This window comes from Haliotis asinina, chromosome 13 (genome assembly GCF_037392515.1).
Source record: "Haliotis asinina isolate JCU_RB_2024 chromosome 13, JCU_Hal_asi_v2, whole genome shotgun sequence".
In the NCBI taxonomy this organism is placed as follows: domain Eukaryota; kingdom Metazoa; phylum Mollusca; class Gastropoda; order Lepetellida; family Haliotidae; genus Haliotis; species Haliotis asinina.
The window spans coordinates 23,131,180-23,151,871 of record NC_090292.1 but is presented as its reverse complement, the minus strand read 5'-3'; the positions used below and the strand labels follow the sequence as shown (position 1 = coordinate 23,151,871).

General features: G+C 38.7%; 1 protein-coding gene across 1 annotated transcript; it reads left to right on the top strand.

The window, feature by feature from the left end:
• The first annotated feature begins 14,976 nt into the window (after nt 1-14,976).
• Nucleotides 14,977-19,922, top strand: LOC137259434 (ankyrin-3-like). The gene is made up of 2 exons (XM_067797091.1): nt 14,977-17,014; nt 19,900-19,922. The coding sequence occupies exons 1-2, from the start codon at nt 14,977-14,979 to the stop codon at nt 19,920-19,922; spliced, it is 2,061 nt and encodes a 686-aa protein (XP_067653192.1).
• Nucleotides 19,923-20,692: the final 770 nt, after the last annotated feature.

Below are 20,692 nucleotides of genomic sequence, written 5' to 3'. Positions count from 1 at the left end.
ACAAAAGAAGGTAGATCATTAGACTAGGGACCATGGGGACTTACAGTATTTTTGCTACCTGCATGGATCCTAGTTGGATTTACACCATCCTCTCAGCCGCTGGCAATTGTAAGACAGTTTAGCCAAAATTAAAACAACAAATAACACGACACTTAAAAATCTTGGTATGTTTACATTGACATTGAACGTTTTGGGACTTACGTGCGACAGCAATTCGAACCATCAAAATGAAACATTATAGATATATATTTAAAGCGTTTACTTACGTCGTATATGGTTATATTACAATAGGTTGTCAAGAGTTACAAACATACTAAACATAGAGTTAACATTTAGGATGCTTTCCTGCTGGTTAAACTCATAAAAAATGAAGATGAAGTGTAATTCTTACAGTATTTAATTACACCCTCCAAAGATAAACACAGTAAAAATCAAGAAATTGTGAAAACAAGGACCAGAAATTAACATAATAAAGTCTTAATGAAATGGTAGTATATACAATACCAGTGCGATACCACATTTGACAAAAGAATCTGTAAAGCTTTATTTCAGAATATAAACCGAAGCTGTTGCTATGGCTAGCGATGGATCACCACCGTCGAGCTACAGTTGGGCAGATATCAACGTCCAAGTCCTCATGCCTGTGAGCACTGGTGAAACAGGAATAGTGACAACACTCCCAGAGCCCAGGGTTCAACCAGTGCCACCACCACACAAGGTTGTTGAAAATATACAACACATAAATAGTAAAACAGCCGTGGTGGTCAGCAGGATCACAGTTGGTTTGTGCTTCAACCACGAGCTGCTACATACCCCAGTCCGATCATGGCAACTATGACAGCCCACAGGCTTTGACTCAGCAGCCATGTGACGATGATGTCCATGATTCCAGGAAGCTCTTCAGGGGCTTTACCCCGCAAGATTAGGAAGCACTTCACGGCAATTTCAGATGTTTCTCAATCCAGTCGTTATCAGCCATATCGCCCGTCAGCAATATAAACAGGGTCAATGTGATGAAACCCAATGCTGTAAGAATGCTGGCACTGCTAAGCCTTGTTCTTGTAACAGAATTCGAATCCTATCGGCCAACGTAGTGTCCTTATGGAGGACGTGGTGGATGGTTTCTGAGACGCAACTAATTTGGGCCCCAAACGCCTTCTTGGTTGTTGGAAGCAGCTGCCATTCAAGCCATTTTTTTATTCTATAATTTTTTCAACCTCTCCTCGATCAGTCAGACCATGGAACGAATTCTAAATAATCGACTTGTTTGGTACTTGGAAACAATTAATCTCATAACAGATATACAGTGTGGGTTCTGTAAAAACAGAAGTACTGTCAAGCACCTAGTGTGACTAGACACGCACCAATTAATAAACAACATGCTCTCTCTGTCTTTTTTGATCTAGAAAAAGCATATGACACAACCTGGAAATATGGTATTTTAAGAGATTTACATGACTTCGGCTTGTGAGGTCGTTTGCCTCAATTTATTGCCAACGTATCAAATGACAGACAATTTCAAGTCCGCGTGGGTTCTACCTTGTAAGATCATTACAGTCAGGTTCAGGGTGTTCCACAAGGCAGTAGGCACCCGTGGCGAGCCACCTCCTTGTGGTGGGTGCTGGGTAACGCTAAGAGCTCGCCGACACCCCTGTAGTGGACCCGGGGGCATATTTGGTCCACCAACCCGTTTGCCGTGGGTTGTGTCCCTGTGTCGGCGGAGAAAGGGATCGTGGTGGTTGAGGGCAATAGTGGCCTGTAACCGTATTCCTGTTGCTCAATACACCACTTTGGCCCTGACTTCGCCAAGACGGGTGGTTGAATGGGCCCTGTTCAACCAATCGGCTGGTCATGCCGAGCCCTGAGCACTAAATTTCATTGCTCGATCATTGTTTGGCTTGGTATTAATTTCAACACAATATTTAGATATAAATATATACATATGCTATGATACATGTAGTGTTTTTTTTTAAATTGAGAAAATTTGCCTAGATGCCAGTGTCAGAAGGCGGTGGCTCATGGGCCAATCTGGTAGAATCATTAATTATTAATTTTTCTGCTGGAGTATATCATCCGGGTATCCTTGGTGCTGCAAGTAGGAAACCCACTTGCAATTAGCATTGTCCTTGTGATACTCCGTGGTGGGTGGGGAGCCCGGATGATGAATCAAAATAATATTACCATGGACTACCAAACCCCTACCAAAAAAAACAAACGTCAGCTCGGCAATGATAATGAACAGAGGTCATCCAACTCAACAGACAATTGGCCACGTTTCCTGGTTCTCAATACTGTAGACAAGACACCACTGAAACTAAACCCTTTTGTAATCTCTAAGGGCATATATGGCATTGCAGGTGAGGTGAAGAATATAAAACGTTTGCGTTCAGGATCTTTTCTGATTGAATGCAACAGGAAACAACAAGCCACTAACTTGATGAATACAGAAACGTTTGCTGGAATCCAGGTTTCAGTTACTCAACACAGAACACTGAACAGCAGCAAAGGTATCATTAGAGACAGGGATCGTTTGTTGGCCGAAATGTCAGAACTGGACATCATTTCTGAAATGAAGGATCAGGGAGTCACATATGTCAAGCGATTCACCACCCGCAAAAATAATGATGCCATCCCATCAAATACGTACCTCTTTTCCTTCTCTGCACCAAATCCTCCTAAGTGTGTCAAGGTTGGTTACTGCACTATGTCAGTCGATGTTTACATTCGAAATCCATTGCGATGTTTCAGATGCCAAGAATATGGTCATGGTGTCAACACGTGCACAAAGCCAATAACATGTGCTCACTGTAGCGAGACTTCACACGTAACTGAAGATTGTGAAAGTACGTTAAAAAAATGCACAAACTGTTTCGGTAATCATTCATCCTTTTCCAAAGACTGTACAGTATGGCAAAAACAAATGGAAATCAACAAAGTTAAATTTACTCAAAATATTAGCTTCGCTGATGCTAAAAAGATTGTTGAATCAACAGTACCCAATGTTTCATATGCATTAGTCATTAAGACACAGTCATTGCCTCAGTCCACTCAGAAGACTCGTCCAGAAATAAGTTTAAAGAAAACAGTTCAAAATACAGTCAAGACTAGGGCAGAAACAGTGAAAAAAGGTGTCAGAACTTCAAGAGGTTCGGAGAACCATCTTCAGTTATTTAACAAATATGGTTCATTGGAGGACATGGATGTGTCAGAAAACATCCATCCCAGGGCACATAGCTTGTCGCCCTCATAAAAAGCAAGGGGTAGATCCCCTATCCATCCACCTAAAAGATAGGTCATTGAACTAATATCGTACAGTGGAATTGTAGAGGTCTAAGAACTAATTTCAATGAACTACAGCTTTTAGTCCAGGATCTCACACCATCCGCATTCCGTTTGAATGAAACACATCTGAAACAGACAGATGATTTTAACTTACGCCAGTTTAACGCTTATCATTCTCTTTCCCCTCCGGGTGATAGGGCCACTGGAGGTTCTACTATTCTTATACGGCAAGATGTTATTCATAGCCCTGTTATACTAAACACTAATCTCCAAGCTGTTGTAGTGCGACTGACTCTGAATGTAGCATTTACACTATGTTCTCTTCTTCAACACTTCAACATACTGACATTCAATCACTCTATGACCAACTCCCAAAACCATGTGTTATTATGGGTGACCTAAACGGTCACAACCCACTCTGGGGCAGTACTAACACTAACACTAAATATTTGAAGATTTCATTTCAAATAATGACCTGTGCATATTTAATGATGATTCAAGCACCTATCTGCATCCTGCAACTGGCATTTATTCTTCTCTGGATTTATCACTTGCCGATTCTAACCTCCTCAATGAATTTGATTGGTCAGTTCATAATGACCTTTGTGGAAGTGACCACGTCCCAAATATCCTCTCAGAAATTACTCCATCCGATTCCCCATCGTTTACAAGATGGAACTTTTCGAAGGCTAACTGGTCTTTATATCAAACTATGTGTCAATCAAAACTGCGACCTGAATGTTTCAGTGATATAACTGATCCAATTCAAACTTTTGCTGACATTCTAAATAAAATAGCTGATGAGTGTATACCAAAGTCCTCTACGACTCCACATGTACGAGAACCGTGGTTCAATGCAGATTGTAGACAGGCCAGAAAGGCAGAACATTATTTTCGCCATCATCCAACTGTCCACAACCTAGACAAATTCAAAATACTAAATGCAAAGGCGCGTCGTACCTTTAAACAAAACAAACGACAATCGTGGAGAAATTATGTCTCCAAACTTAATTCACGCACGCCAGTATCCAAAGTATGGAACATGGTTCAAAGAATTAAAGGTAAAGGTTCCAAATCTGCCGTACGCCATCTCAAAGATGGTGATAATTTAATTACTGACAAATGTCAAATTGCAAATAAAATTGGCGAAACTCTTGCCAAAATTCAGGAGAAGACAAGCATTCATTCTGAATCGGATAACGGTGAAGACTATAATGAAATGTTTTCATTACATGAGCTATATACTGCTCTTGAACAAGCTCATGACACAGCAGCGGGTGATGACAATGTTCACTATCAGCTGCTGAAACATTTGCCTAAACCATGTCTGGTCACACTTTTAGATATTTTTGATAAAACATGGACATCTGGAAACTTTCTTCCTTCTTGGCGTAATGCCATTGTAGTCCATATACGCAAACTTGGTAAGGATCATACTGATCCTTCCAATTACAGACCGATCTCTTTAACCAGCTGTGTGTGCAAAACCATGGAGCGAATGGTAAATAACAGATTAATTTGGTATCTGGAAACCAATAACCTCATTACAAATATTCAGTGTGGTTTTCGGAAAAATAGAAGTACCATTGATCATTTGGTACGTTTAGAATCCTTTGTTAAAAATGCTATAGTAAATAAACAACATGTTGTATCGATATTCTTTAATCTCGAGAAAGCGTATGATACCACCTGGAAGCATGGCATTTTAAAGGATTTACATGATTTTGGGGTGAGAGGTCGTTTACCTCTTTTTATATCACAGTTTTTAAAAGACAGTTTCAAGTCCGAGTGGGTTCAACCCTGTCTGACCATTATAATCAGGATCAGGGTGTTCCACAAGGCAGTATATTGTCTGTCACATTATTTAGTATTAAGATAAACAGTTTATCCAAGGTTTTAAACGATTCCATTGATGGATCACTTTTCGTGGATGATGTTAATATATTTTGTCGCGGTAAAAATATGCATACTATTGAAAGACAATTGCAGTTTAAACAAAATAAATAAATGGTGTCTTGAAAAAGGCTTTAAATTTTCTCAGTCTAAAACTAATTGTATACACTTTTGTAGAAAATATAAGCCACATAAGGACCCTGAACTATATTTAAATGGCACTCCCATCAAAGTTGTAAAGGAGGCCAAGTTCTTGAAACTTATTTTCGATTCTCATTTAACCTTCTTACCGCACATTAAATCACTTAAATCTAAATGCCTGAAGCCGCTTGTTTTGTTGAAAGTTGTTTCCAACTCAAAGTGAGGAGGGGATCAAACTACCCTCTTGCACTTATATCCATCACTCGTCCGTTCAAAACTTGATTATGGCTCCATCGTATATGGTGGAGCCTGCAAAAGCAACCTCATCCTTCTTCATTCTATCCACCACCAAGGTCTAACACTTTGTCTTGGGTCCTGTAGAACCTCCCCTGTTGATAGTCGCTACGTTGAGGCTCATGAAGCATCTCTTACACAAGGCCGTATAAAATTGTCTTTACAATACATTACTAAATTATATTCTAATGAATCTAACCCTGCCCATAACTGTGTTTTCAATCCGCTTTATCAGGATTTGTGTAACAAAAAGTCTTCTCTTGTCCCACCTCATGGACACAGAATTAAACCCTTTCTTTCTTCTGCCGGCATTGACCTGGAAAGTATATCGCCTTCCCGTCTTCTTTCTTCTCCTCCTTGGCAACTGGTAAGACCACAAGTCAACCTAACATTAACTTCATTTTAAAAAATCAGAAACGAATGAATTACAATATAAACAAGAATATCATCAATTAAAAACTAAACTATTGGATCCAGAACAATATCTTCTAGAATTCCAGATAACAGCTCCATTTTTACTGCAGAAGCAAACGCCATATTAACAGCTCTTAAATATATTCAAAGACATCCTAAACGTAAAGAATATATAACTTATTCAGGCTCGCTTTCTTGTTTTCAGGCGATTAAAAATATTTCTTGTAAACATCCACTTTTAATAGAAATTATTGAAATGTACAATGATCTTGCTACTGGCCAATACGACATTGTCTTTTGTTGGTTACCCAGCCACGTTGGCCTTTCTGGTAACACACTGGCTGACCTTGCTGCTAAAGCAGCACTCAACAAATCTGTGACGCCAATTCTTGTTCCTTATAGGATTACAAAGCCACCATTAGATCTTATATCCGTGATCTGATGCAAAAGACGTGGGACACCCAAGTGGGTATCAATATATTACATGAGATAAAACCTTACATTGGTTATACCCACTTGGGTTGTCAGTCCAGATTTGGAGAGGTTATTTTACGACAATGTCGTATTGGCCACACTAGATATACTCATGTGTACCTTTTGAAAGGGGAGGATCCTCCGTTTTGTATCGTTTGTGATGAGAGAGTCACGGTCAAGCATATTCTGATTGACTGTGTTGAATTCTCCATCACAAGGGATACATTTTTCAATGTCAAAACTATCAAGGACCTTTTTAACACAGTTAGTTGTCATTTAATCATTGGTTTTTTTAAAAGAAATTGATTTTTTGGTGGAATTTTGAAAATTATGTTGTGTAAATAGATGCATTTTAATGATTGGTAGTTTGAATTAGTAACTTGAATTGTTGGTGGCTGTACCCTCAAAGGGGGTTGAAGTATTGTAAAATTATTGTCCTCCTGAGAGGGTACGTAAGTCCACAAACATTCACAGTAAATATAAGTCTACCAGGATTTTAATCGTAGTATTCATGTTCATACAATCGCCAGCAGCTGAAGGGATGGTGTAAATCCAACTAGGGACCATGCAGGTAGCAAAGGTACTGTAAGTCCCCATGGTTCCTAGTGTGGTGATCTACCTTCTGTTGTTGGCGATCTATAGTCTGTTTTTTTATTGTATTGTCTAAATAGTGTTATTAGTTTTAACTTTCCATGCTAGTTTTAATTGAATTTGTGATATTCTAGTTGTTTTACTGTCCTTCGTTTACGGGTTTTTACAATGTTTATATCCTCTTTTTCAATGTTGATTGTTCCCGTCACGATATGTTTGAATTTACGGAAAGTTTGAATTTACTTTGAATGTTTGTGGACTTACGTACCCTCTCAGAAGGACAATAGTCTTACTGTACTTCAACCCCCTTTGAGGATACAGCCTCTAACAAGCCCAAGTACCAATTTAAACTTCCAATAATAAAACATTTTTTATTTACAATTCATTTAAAAATCCAATAATTAAATGAGAACTGATATTAGTAAAAAGGTCCTTTATACTACGTGATTTAAAATAGGTATTCCTTGTGATGGAATATTCCAAGCAGTCAAGCAAGACATGCTTGACCGTGAGTCTTTCATCACAAGGGATACAAAATGGAGGATCCTCACCTTTCAAAAGGTATTTATGCGTATATCTGGTGTGACCAATAATGTGTTACCAGAAATGCCTACATGGCTGGGTAACCAACAGAAGACGATGTCGTATTGGCCAGTAGCAAGATCATTATACAATTCAATAATTTCTATTATAAGTGGATGTTTGCAAGAAATATTTTTAATAGCCTGAAGGCAAGAAAGAGAATCGGAATAGATTATATATTGATTACGTTTAGGGTGTCTTTGAATATATTTGAGAGCTGTTAATATGGCGTTTGCTTCAGCTGTAAAAATAGAACTTTTATCTGGTAATCTAGAACATATTGTTCTGGATCCAATGACAGTGGCACAAGCCACTGCGCCACCGTCCTTGGATCCATCTGTAAATAAGGGTTTGTAATTGCTATATTGATGTTTTAATTGATGATATTCTGTTTATATTGTAAGTCATTTGTTTCTGATTCTTTAAATGATGTTAATGTTAGGTTCACTTGTGGCCTAACCAATAGCCAAGGAGGAGAAGAAAGAAGACGGGAAGGAGATATACTTTCCAGCTCAATGCCGGCAGAAGAAATAAATGGTTTAATTCTGTGACAAAGAGGTGGAACAAGTGAAGATTTTTTGTTATACAAATCGTCATAAAGGGGATTGAACACACAGTTAAAGGCAGGGTTAGATTCATTAGAATATAATTTAGTAATGTATTGTAAAGACAATGTTATACGACGTTGTGTAAGAGATGGTTCATCGGCCTCAACGTACAGACTATCAATAGGTGAAGTTCTGAAAGACCCAAGACAAAGTCTGAAGCCTTGATGGTGGACAGAATCAAGAAGTTTCAGGTTGCTTTTGCAGGCTCCACCATATACGATGGAGCCATAATCGAGTTTCGAACGTACGAGTGATCGATATAGGTGTAAGAGGGTTGCTTGATCCCCTCCCCACTTCGAGTTGGAAACAACTTTCAACAAGTCAAGCGCTTTCAGGCATTTAGTTTGAAGGGACTTGATATGAGGCAGAAATGTTAAATGTGAGTCAAAGATTAGGCCCAAGAACTTGGCCTCCTTTACAACTTTGATGGGAGTGCCATCTAGAGATAGTTGAGGGTCCTTATGTGGTTTATATTTTCTGCAAAAGTGTATACAGTTAGTTTTGGATTTAGAAAATTTAAAGCCGTTTTCAAGACACCATTTATTTATTTTGTTTAAACAAAGCTGCAGTTGCCGTTCAATACTATGCATTGTTTTACCACGACAAGAAATATTAAAATCATCCACAAATAACGATCCATCAATTGAATCGTTTAAAACTTTGGATAAACTATCTATCTTCATGCTAAAAAGTGTGACAGACAAAATCCTGCCTTGTGGAACACCCTGATCCTGATTGTAATGATCAGACAGGGTAGAACCCACTCGAACTTGAAACTGTCTGTCATTTAAAAAGTTGGCTATAAATTGAGGTAAACGACCTCGCAAGCCGAAGTCATGTAAGTCTTTTAAAAAACCATATTTCCAGGTTGTGTCATATGCTTTTTCGAGATTAAAAAAGATAGACACAGCATGTTGTTTATTAATTAGTGCATTTTTAACAAATGATTCTAAACGCACTAAGTGATCGACAATACTTCTGTTTTTACGGAAACCACACTGTATATCAGTTATAAGGTTATTTGTTTCCAAGTACCAAACAAGTCGATTATTTATCATGCGTTCCATGGTCTTGCACACACAGCTAGTTAACGAAATCGGCCGATAATTGGATGGATCGGTATGATCACGTCCAGGTTTAGGTATTGGTACTACTATGGCGTCACGCCATGATGGAGGAAAGTTACCCGATGTCCAAATATCATCAAAAATATTTACAAGAGTTTCTAGGCAGGATTCTGGTAAGTGCTTCAGGAGTTGATAATGTATGTTATCAGCTGCTGTAGCAGTGTCATGAGCTTGATCAAGAGCAGTATGCAGTTCATTATAATCCTCCCCATTATCAGAATTGAAATTAATAGTTTTCTTTTGTTCTTGTTTTTGTATATTGCTGGAATTTTGGTACATAATTTGAAGAGGAAGAATATTTAGCAAGGGTTTCACCTAGGTTATTAGCAATATCTGATTTGTCAGTAAGCAATTGATCTCCATGTTCAAGATGATGGACAGTAAATTTAGTACCTTTACCTTTGATTTTCTGGACCATGTTCCATACCTTGGACATGGGTGTCCGAGAATTTATTTTAGATACATAATGTTGCCAAGATTGGCGTTTGTTCTGTTTAAAAGTACGCCGTGCTTTAGCATTTAAAATCTTAAATTTATTTAAATTATGCACCATAGGATGGCGACGGAAATAATATTCGGCCTTCTTCCTTGCCTTCCTAGCTTGTTTGCACTCATCGTTGAACCATGGTTTTCTTATGTGTGGAACTACAGAGGAATTTGGTATACACTGATCAGCTATGGAGTTCAGTTGATCAGAAAAGCATTTAATAGCATCAGGAACGTCAATAAAACGTTCAGGTTAAGCTTTTCAGCACACAGTGTTTCATATAAAGCCCAGTTAGCCTTTTTAAAATTCCGCCTTGATGATGGAGGAACATCAGATGGAGTTACAGGTTTTAATATAGTAGGAAAATGGTCACTTCCACAGAGGTCTTTGGAGAGTGACCATTCGAATTCATTTAGTAGTTCTGAATTTGTGAGTGACATGTCGAGAGCAGAATAGGTCCCTGTACCAGGGTGTAAATATGTGCTGGAACCATTATTATAAATACATAAATCATTGTCAGAACAAAAGCCCTCCAACAATTTACCTCTAGTGTTTGTAGTTACACTACCCCAGAGTGGGTTGTGTCCATTTAAATCTCCCATTATAATACAGGGCTTCGGGAGTTGGTCATATAGAGCTTGAAGATCTGTTTTGGCAAACGTCGAAGATGGCAAAATATATATAGAGCATAGCGTAGACGCTACATGTAAAGTAATTCTCACTGCAACAGCCTGCATATTGGTATTAAGTGAAACAGGGCTTTGAATAACGTTTTGTCTGACAAGAATGGATGATCCACCAGTGGCCTTATCACCCGGAGGGGAAAAACAATGATATGCATTAAAATGTCGAAGGTCAAATATATCTGTTTGTTTTAAATATGTCTCTTGGAGACATATCGCTGAAGGTGTAAAATCTTGGACTAATAGCTGTAGTTCATGTAAATTTGTCCTTAATCCTCTGCAGTTCCACTGTACAATATTGGAACAAACTCTCTTTTAGGGGGATTTATTGGGGATCTACCCCGCACTAGTTTGGAGGGCGACAAGCTATGTGCCCTAGAATGGACGTTTTCAGAAACGTCCATGTCTTCAAGAGACCCGTATTTATTGAACAGTTGAATTTTGTTCTGTGACCCTTTCGGAGCTCTGCCACTTGGTTGTTTTGAAGCATCAGACTTTGGCTTTGGTTTACTTTTCACAGTTTGTTGACTATGAGCTGTCGACTGAGACTTTGAGTTTGACTGAGATGATGATTTGTGATCAGAAGAAGACTTTGAGGTACTAGGAAGTGATTCCTCAGTCTGAGATGATATGGCAGGGTATAAAAGCTGTGGAGAATCGCAATTTACCCAAGTCAAGGTAGTCTGGCATCCTGTGGATGATTTTGTTATTTTAGAGGTAGACTCCGATGATGGTTTTGCTACTGTAGCATAACTTTCTGGAAAATCAGACCTCTTTACCAGTTTTTTTGCCTCAGAAAAGGAGATATTTTGAGTAAATTTTATTCTGTTTATCTCCATTTGTTCTTTCCAAATAGGACACTGTTTCAAAGAAGATGAATGGTCGCCTGAACAGTTGGTGCATTTTTTTAAATCACTGTCACAATCTTCTGTTGTGTGTGTTTTCTCTCCACAGTGAGCACACACAACAGACAATGTGCAAGTATTCACGCCATGTCCATATTTCTGGCATTTAAAACACCTTAGCGGGTTGGGGATGTAGGTGTCAACTTGTATGTTACAATAGCCTGCCTTCACTGATTTAGGAGCATTTGGACATGAGAAAGTAGACAGATATGTATTTGTTGGAAATGTTTCATTGTTCTTTCGAGTCGAGAAGTGCTTGACGCACAGCACACCTTGATCTTTCATTTCTGATCCCATGTCAAGTTCTGACATATCTGCAAACAATCGATCGCGATTTCTGATGATACCTTTACTAGTGTTCCAGGTCTTGTGAGCAGAGACCGTGACCGGAATGCCCACGAAAGATTTCATGTTCATCAGGTTCGTTGCTTGCTGCTTTTTCCCGCATTCGACTAGCAGGGCACCCGAACGCAAGCGTCTAATATTTTTCACCTCCCCAGCAATACCCTTGGATACAGCAAAGGGGTTCAACTTTAACGGTGTCTTGTCAGGAGTCTCAATAAGAACGAAACGCGGCCAAGTTCATATTAAAATTCAGAACAACATATTTGTAAATGAAAAATGTTTGAGATAACAAAGCCAAGTGCAAAGTTACAATTCTAAATGATATATGTGCATTAATAAATGTAATAATACTACATGCACAGGGCTTGGCATGACCAGCCGATTGGTCGAACCGTGCCCATTCGAGCCAAAGTGGTGTGTTGAGCAACAGGAACACGGTCGCAAGCTCCTATTGCCCTCAACCACCAGGATCCCTTCCTCTGCCAACACAGGGCCGCAACCCACGGCAAACGGGTTGGTGGACCAAATATCCCCCCGGGTCCACTACGGGGGTGTCGGCGAGCTCTTGGCGTTACCCAGCACCCACCACGAGGAGGTGGCTCGCCACGGGTGCCTAACTCACTCACTCACTCACAAGGCAGTATTTTGTCTGTTACACTTTGTAGCATAAAGATAAACAGTTTATCAAAAGTTGTAATCGATTCAATTGATGGATCGTTATGTGTGGATGATGTTAAATGTTTTTGTCGTGGTAAAAACATGCTTTAAATTTCCCAAATCGAAAATTAACTGCATACATTTTTCTCGTAAATATAAACCACATAAAGACACAGAATTATCTCTAGATGGCACACCAATTAAAGTTGTGAAGGAAGGAAAGTTCTTGGGTCTAATCACACTTAACGTTTTTACCGCTTATTTAAACCCTTAAAACTAAATGCCTGAAAGCACTTGATTTGTTGAAAGTGGTTTCAAATTCTCAATTCTCCATCTATATTGATCACTCATGCGTTCTAAACTTGATTATGGCTCCATCGTATCTGGTGGAGCCTGCAAAAGCAACTTAAACCTATTAGATTCTGTCCATCATCAAGGTCTAAGGCTTTGCCTTAAATATATTCAAAGCCGTCGTAAATATAAACAATATATCATATTTTCAGATTCCCTTTCTTGCCTTCAGGCTATTAAAAGTCTTTCTTGTAAACAACCACTTTTGATTGAAATTATTGAAACGTATAACGATGATCTTGCTACTGGCCAATATGACATCGTCTTTTGTTGGTTACCAATCCAGGAAGGTATTTCTGGTAACACATTGGCTGATCTTGCTGCCAAGGCACCTCTCAACAAATCTGTGACACCACTTCTTGTTACATACACTGATTATAAAGCTAACGTTAGATCCTATATACGTCATCTCATGCAGAAGAAGTGGGACACCCAGGTAGGCATCATTAAATTACATGAAATAAAACTATATGTTGGTTACACCTACTTGGGTTGTTGGTCCAGATGTGAAGAGGTCATCATGCAACAATGTCCTATTGGCCACACCAGATATATGAATGAATATCTTTTGAAATACGAGGATCTTCCGTCCTGCATCCCTTGTGATGAAATAATGACAGTCCATCACAAGGGACACCTATTTCAAATCGAGAACTATGAAGACAATCACCAGCAGCTGAGGGGATGGTGTAAATCCAACTAGGGACCATGCAGGTAGCAGAAGTACTGTAAGTCCCCATGGCCCCTAGTATGGTGATTTACCCTTTTTTGTTGATGATCTACAGCCTGCTTTTATAGTGTATTGTCTGAATAGTGATATTTGTTTTAATTTTCACGCTAGTTTTATTTCTTATTGTGATATTCTACTTGTTCTACTGTCCTTTGTCGACAGTTTTTTTACCATATACATAAATGTTCTAGTCACGATATGGCTGCATTCCTGCCGATGTGGCGTTAAATATTAACTCAGTCACTCGCTCGTTTTGAGGGAGGTAAACCCTAGCACAAAATAATGCATTTGTGAGTAGCGATTATACACTTATATGTTTCTTTGTTTTTTCCCAATCACCAATGCATTTTGTACATCATGAACAAGTGATGAATATGTTTCAATGATGTTTGATTTGTTTGTTGCAAGTGATCTTTAAAGGGTTAAATGAACATGGGTCTAAACTGAAAACGGTGTTATCGTTTCTTTCAGACGAACATCATCAAACATCTAGCCGGGCCTTTGTCAACACTACTTTTATTGATGCCTGTAGACTAGGAGACTTGGATCAAGTTAAGTACTTATTGTCTGTAGATCCTTCAAACGTTAATTCAAGAGGTCCAACTGGTAGGACACCGGCAATGATAGCGGCAGTAGCAGAACATAGGGCATTGCTGGAATTACTTGTGGAGAAAGGGGCAAATTTGACCCTATTAGACAATGAGGATAACAATATCTTACACGTTGCCTGTATGGAGGGAAACTTGGAGATAGTGAAGTATATCCACTCACAGAAGATCATAGACATTGAAAGTAGGGGAGGAAACGGGACAACACCGTTGATGTCAGCAGCGATGTTTGGGAGGACGGACGTGTTTTTTTTCCTTTCGCAAATAGGAGCTGATATATCAAAAGAGGATGACGACGGTGAAAATATCCTCCATGCATCCTGTCGAGGAGGAAATGTAGATATAGTGAAATATGTCTTGAAACATAGTGTTCTGTCTATAAACAGTACAGATAACAATGGCATTACACCATTGTTGTTGGCAGCTGGTTATGGGAACAAAGGTGTGTTTCACTTTCTGATAGAGAGAGGAGCTGACACCTTAACAAAAGATAGTAGAAACAGAAATGTCCTTCATTGGGCCTGTCAAGGAGGAAATGTGAAGATTGTGAAACATATCCTGACACAAAATATTGTTGACGTGAACGGCTACGATGAAAATAATATGACACCATTGTTGTTAGCCGCTTATCATGGGAAAATAGATGTGTTTCGGTTATTGATAGAAAAAGGTGCTAGTACTTTAGCAGTGAATCAGCAAAGTAGAAACAGTCTCCATCTTTCCTGCACTGGAGGACATGTGGAAACAGTGAAGTATGTTCTGAATCAAACCAGTGTGGGCATAAATAGTAAAGATTTTAAAGCAATGACTCCAGTGCTACTTGCAGCATATCATGGGAAAAAAGAAGTATTTGATATTCTTGTGAAAAGAGGGGCTGATCTGTCAGTAACTGATGAGGATGGTGACAACATCCTCCATGTGGCTTGTCGAGGAGGAAATGCAAAGATTGTGAATTATATCCTGATGCAAAACATCGTGCATATAAATAGTAAAGGGGATGAAGACATGACACCAGTACTGATTGCGGCATATCATGGAAACAACGAAGCATTTGATATTCTTGTGAAAAGAGGGGCTGATCTGTCAGTAACTGATGAGGATGGTGACAACATCCTCCATGTGGCTTGTCGAGGAGGAAATGCAAAGATTGTGAATTATATTCTGATGCAAAACATCGTGCATATAAATAGTAAAGGGGATGAAGACATGACACCAGTACTGATTGCGGCATATCATGGAAACAACGAAGCATTTGATGTTCTTGTGAAAAGAGGGGCTGATCTGACAGTGATTGATGAGGATGGTGACAACATCCTCCATGTGGCTTGTCGAGGAGGAAATGCAAAGATTGTGAATTATATTCTGATGCAAAACATCGTGCATATAAATAGTAAAGGGGATGAAGACATGACAGCAGTACTGATTGCGGCATATGATGGAAACAACGAAGCATTTGATGTTCTTGTGAAAAGAGGGGCTGATCTGACAGTGATTGATGAGGATGGTGACAACATCCTCCATGTGGCTTGTCGAGGAAGAAATGTTAAGATTGTGAATTATATCCTGATGCAAAACATCGTGCATATAAATAGTAAAGGGGATGAAGACATGACACCAGTACTGATTGCGGCATATGATGGAAACAACGAAGCATTTGATATTCTTGTGAAAAGAGGAGCTGATCTGTCAGTAACTGATGAGGATGGTGACAACATCCTCCATGTGGCTTGTCGAGGAAGAAATGTTAAGATTGTGAATTATATCCTGATGCAAAACATTGTAGATATAAATGAAGAAAACAGGGGTGCATTGACACCGGTGATGATTGCAGCAGGTACTGGGGAAAGAGAAATATTTGATGTTCTGGTGAAAAGAGGAGCTGATCTGTCAGTAACTGACCTGAATAAAGCGAACATCCTTCACTGGGCCTGTGTCGGGGGAAATGATAAGTTAGTGAATTTTATCCTGATGCAAAACAATGTGGATATAAATGGAAGAACTATCAAGGGAATGACACCAGTGATGCTGGCAGCATATTATGGAAAAAGAGAAGTATTTGATATTCTGGTGAGAAAAAGAGTCCACCTGTCAGAAGTTGAATTTGATGGTAAGAACATCCTTCATTTGGCCTGTGAAGGGAAAAATGTGGAGATAGTCAAGCATATCCTCATGTTACACATTGTGGATATAAACAGTAGATTTAGTGATATGACACCGCTACTGTTAACTGTAAAATATCAGACACGCCATATGTCTCACCTGCTATTGGAGAGTGGAGCAGATCCTTCTTTAGTAAATAGAGATGGTGACAACGTCCTTCATTTGGCCTGTAAGAGAGGGTATGTGGAAATAGTGAAGCATGTCCTGAAGCTGCACACTCTGAACATAAACTGTAGAGGATCGAAAGGGAGGACACCACTGCTGTTAGCAGTAGAATACAATAGATACAATGTGTTTGAATTGCTACTGGAGAGTGGAGCTGATCCTTCAGCAGTAAATAGTAATGGTGACAATATCCTTCATATGGCCTGTGAGGGAGAGAGTGAACAAATAGTGAAGCATGTCCTCAGGCTACAAACTCTGGACATAAACTGTAGAGGATATAAAGGAAGGACAGCACTTCTGGTAGCAGCAGTTTACAGTACATACGACGTGTTTAAATTGCTACTAGAGAGTGGAGCAAATCGTTCAGTAGTAGATAGTGATGGTAACAACATCCTTCATTTAGCATCTATGGGAGAAGATGAGAAGATAGTGAAGCATATCCTCAAGCTACACGTTGTTGATATAAACTGTAGAGGGTCGAAAGGGATGACACCACTGCTTTTAGCAGCAAGACAAAGTACATTCAGTGTGTTTGAATTGCTACTAGAGAGTGGAGCAGATCCTTCAGTAGTAAATAATGATGGTGACAATGTCCTTCATTTGGCCTGTGTACAGGGAGATGAAGACATTGTGAAATATTTACTGTCACGGAATATGGTAGATTTAACCACAAGGAATAATCAGGGTTTTAATGCAACCGAGATAGCGAGGGACCGTGATTACTTATCAATAACAAAGTTATTGTTACAAGACTGAATATAAGCTATATCGTGCATAGGACGACAGTATGATAATGCATATCAAGACCTGTTAGCAAGGATACACAGAACATTACAGATGTAGATTTAAACTGATCCAGTAAAGAGAAACAAATGATATTTATTGTAATAGGTGTCACCCAATGACGCAGAACGACATGTTTGTGACATTTCCTGCCGTGATGAACAAACAAATCTTTTAGATAACAGGCAACATCAACACATTCTTTGAAAAGATGATGACACCAAAGAGTCTTCGTATCACATTGTTTAAGGTCCATGGAGATAGCAAAAGTAATGTAAGTTCCATGGTCCTTAGTGTGGTGATCTACCTTCAGTTGTTGACAATCTATAGCCCATTTTTATATGGTATTGTCCTCTGTAGTTGAACTGTTTTAGATCTAATTACTAGTTTTACATTTTCTGTGATATTCTAGTTGGTTTTACTGTCCTTTGATGACAGGCTTTTATAATGTGCCACTGATTATTGCATAGCACTACAGAAATGACTTGGTTTCCAGAAACCTTGAAACCATCCGTAATGTGGGTAATTGTGGAATCCAGTTGGTTTCCATTCCCTTAAACTCAGTAACTGAGTCTCCAACTAGATTCCATTTTGGAATCTGTGATTTTGATATTTCTGTTAATGGAAACCAGAATGAAACTAAGTGCAGGGTTTTCTTTTTGGTTTTCATATCTGGAATTTGCAAGTGGAAGATCTGATTAAATGGAAACCAACATAAAAGCAGAAAATGTAGTTTCATGTTGGTTTCCATTGCGCTGTTTTGAAATAGGTGACATTCAATTTGTAATTGTTTGACATCCTGACATCCAATTGGTATCCATTCAGTGAATCTGGGTGACCTAGTTTTCAAATAGAATCCATGGCTTTTCAAACCCCCATTTCCATATCTAAGCTCCGGATATGGAAAGTAACAAGAGTGGGAGAGTGAGTTAAAAGTTATCGTCATATCGGCAATATTCCAGCCATATCGTGACGAGAACGTTTAATTACAAAACTATACGTGTAGTGCACATTAATCAATGGCACATTATAAAAACCTGTCAACGAAGGACAGTAAAACCAACTAGAAGTGGGTGAGTGAGTTAATATTTAACGTCACATCGGCAATACTTCAGCCATATGTTGACGGGAACATAACACTGAAATGGAATATAAGAGTATTATAAAAACCTGTCGACAAAGGACAGTAAAACAATTACGATATCACAGAAAAGAATGTAAAACTAGTAATTATACCTAAAACAGTTTATCTGTAGAGGACAATACAATATAAAAATGAGCTATAGGAATGAGCTAACAACTAACCCAATGCATGGAAGCACCTTATCCTCAGTGACTAATCTTTATCCAAGCATGTTTACCTGTAACTCGTTAACCTAATCAACACAAGCCTGCACACCAATCAGTTGTAACCTGTACATCAATCGATGGAAACCTGTATATCTTATTACCCATTGTTAACGGTCTACTGTTATGTGTATATTTACTACATCCCTTTAGTTTTACCCTCACTTTACCTGAAGAAAAGACCAGGATCTGTCTTGAAACGTTGTGACCTTGTATAATAAAGAAGGTGAACCATAAAGTTTCCTCCAACTCCTAAATGCCTTCGAATCAACTTATTGTAAAGATAACTTGATACGGCGTTGTGTAGGAAATGGTTCATCTGCCTCGACACAAATACTGTCAACAGTACAAGTTCTAAGTGATCCAAGACAAAGTCTTAGACGTTGGTGGTGTACCGAATCTAATAGTTTGAGGTTGCTTTTGCATGCTCACCATCTACAATGGAGCCGTAATCAAGTTTTGATCGGATGAGTGATCTGTACAGCTGGAGAAGGGTCTTCTGATCCCCCCCCCCCCCCCCCCCCCCCAGGTGCTGTTTGAAACTACTTTTAATAAATCCATTGCCTTCATGCAATTAGTCTTTAACTGTTTTATGTGCGGTAGGAAGGTCAGGTGTTGATCAAAGACAACACCAAGAAACTTGGCCTCTTTGACACGTTTGATAGGAGATCCATCCAATACAAGACCTGGATCGTTATGTGGTTTATATTTCCTTTATATTTGCAAAAATGAATGCAGTTGGTCTTGGCTTTTGCGAATATGAAACTATTTTCAAAGACACCATTTATGAATATTATTCAAACATAACTGCAACTGCCTTTCAATAGTATGCGTTTTTATCGCGACAAGAAATGTTAAAATCATCCACAAAGAGTGATCCATCGATTGAATCATTTAAGATTTTTAATAAACTATTGATTTTAATGCTAAACAAGGTAACAGAAAATACTTCCTTGTGGGACACCCGGATCCTGATTGTAATGATCACACAGTGTAGAGCCTACTCTTACTTAAAATTGTCTGACTTCTAAAAACTGAGGTATAAATTGAGGTAAATGGTCCCTCAAACTGAAATCATGGAGATCTTTTAGAATGCCATACTTCCATGTTGTATCATATGCCTTTTCCAGGTCGAAAAAAATGATACACCATGCTGTTTATTCAAAATGGAATTTTTAATAAAAGATTCCAAATGTACCAAACGATCGATGGTACTTCGTTTTTTTTGCGAAAACCACACTGAATGTTAATGATGAGGTTGTTGGTTTCCAGGTACCGAACTAAACGGCTATTAATCATGCGCTCCAGAGTCCTGCAAACACAGCTAGTAAGTGATATTGGTTGGTTGTTAGATGGACCAGTATGATCCCGGCCAGGTTTAGGTATAGGAATGACAATAGCATTTCTCCATGATGATAGGGAATGGCCAGAAGTCCATATATTGTCAAAGATAGTCAAAAAAGTTTAAGTAGCTGATAATGTATATTATCGGGCCCTGAAGTGGTGTTATGAGCTTGCCCAAGGGTAGTATGGAGCTCATGAATGGAAAAAAAATCATTATAATCCTCCCCATTGTCTGAATAAAAATTAATTTTCTTTTTTTTCTTCTTGGTCTTTAAATTTCTTAAATGCCGGCAAATAGTTAGATGAGGAGGAATGTTTAGCAAACGTTTCACCAATTTTATTGGCAATAACAGAAGTTTCAGTTAGAAGAGTATCACCCTCCTTTAGATGGTGGACACTATATTTGGATCCTTTACCTTTAATTTTCTTCGCCACATTCCAAACCTTAAAAATTGGTGTTCGTGAGTTGATTTTAGAAACATAATTTTGCCATGACTGTCGTTTATGTTGCTTAAAAGTGCGACGATCCTTGGCATTTGAAATTTTAAACTGTTTCAAATTATGAAACTTTGGATGTGGATGGAAAAACTTTTCTGCCTTCTTTCTCGCCTTTCTAGCTTGTTTGCAGTCACTGTTAAACCATGGTTTACAATTGTGTGAGACTGTAGAGGATTTGGGAATACATTCGTCAGCAATAGTATTACGTTCATCAGAAAATGGT

What these genes read in the sequence shown, in the direction of transcription:
- LOC137259434 (XM_067797091.1), top strand. Translation starts at nt 14,977, where the DNA reads ATGACTCCAGTGCTACTTGCAGCATATCATGGGAAAAAAGAAGTATTT. An exon ending in GCTTTTAGCAGCAAGACAAA is followed by an intron (nt 17,015 to 19,899) that starts GTACATTCAGTG and finishes GTTGGTTTCCAG; the next exon opens with GTACCGAACTAAACGGCTAT.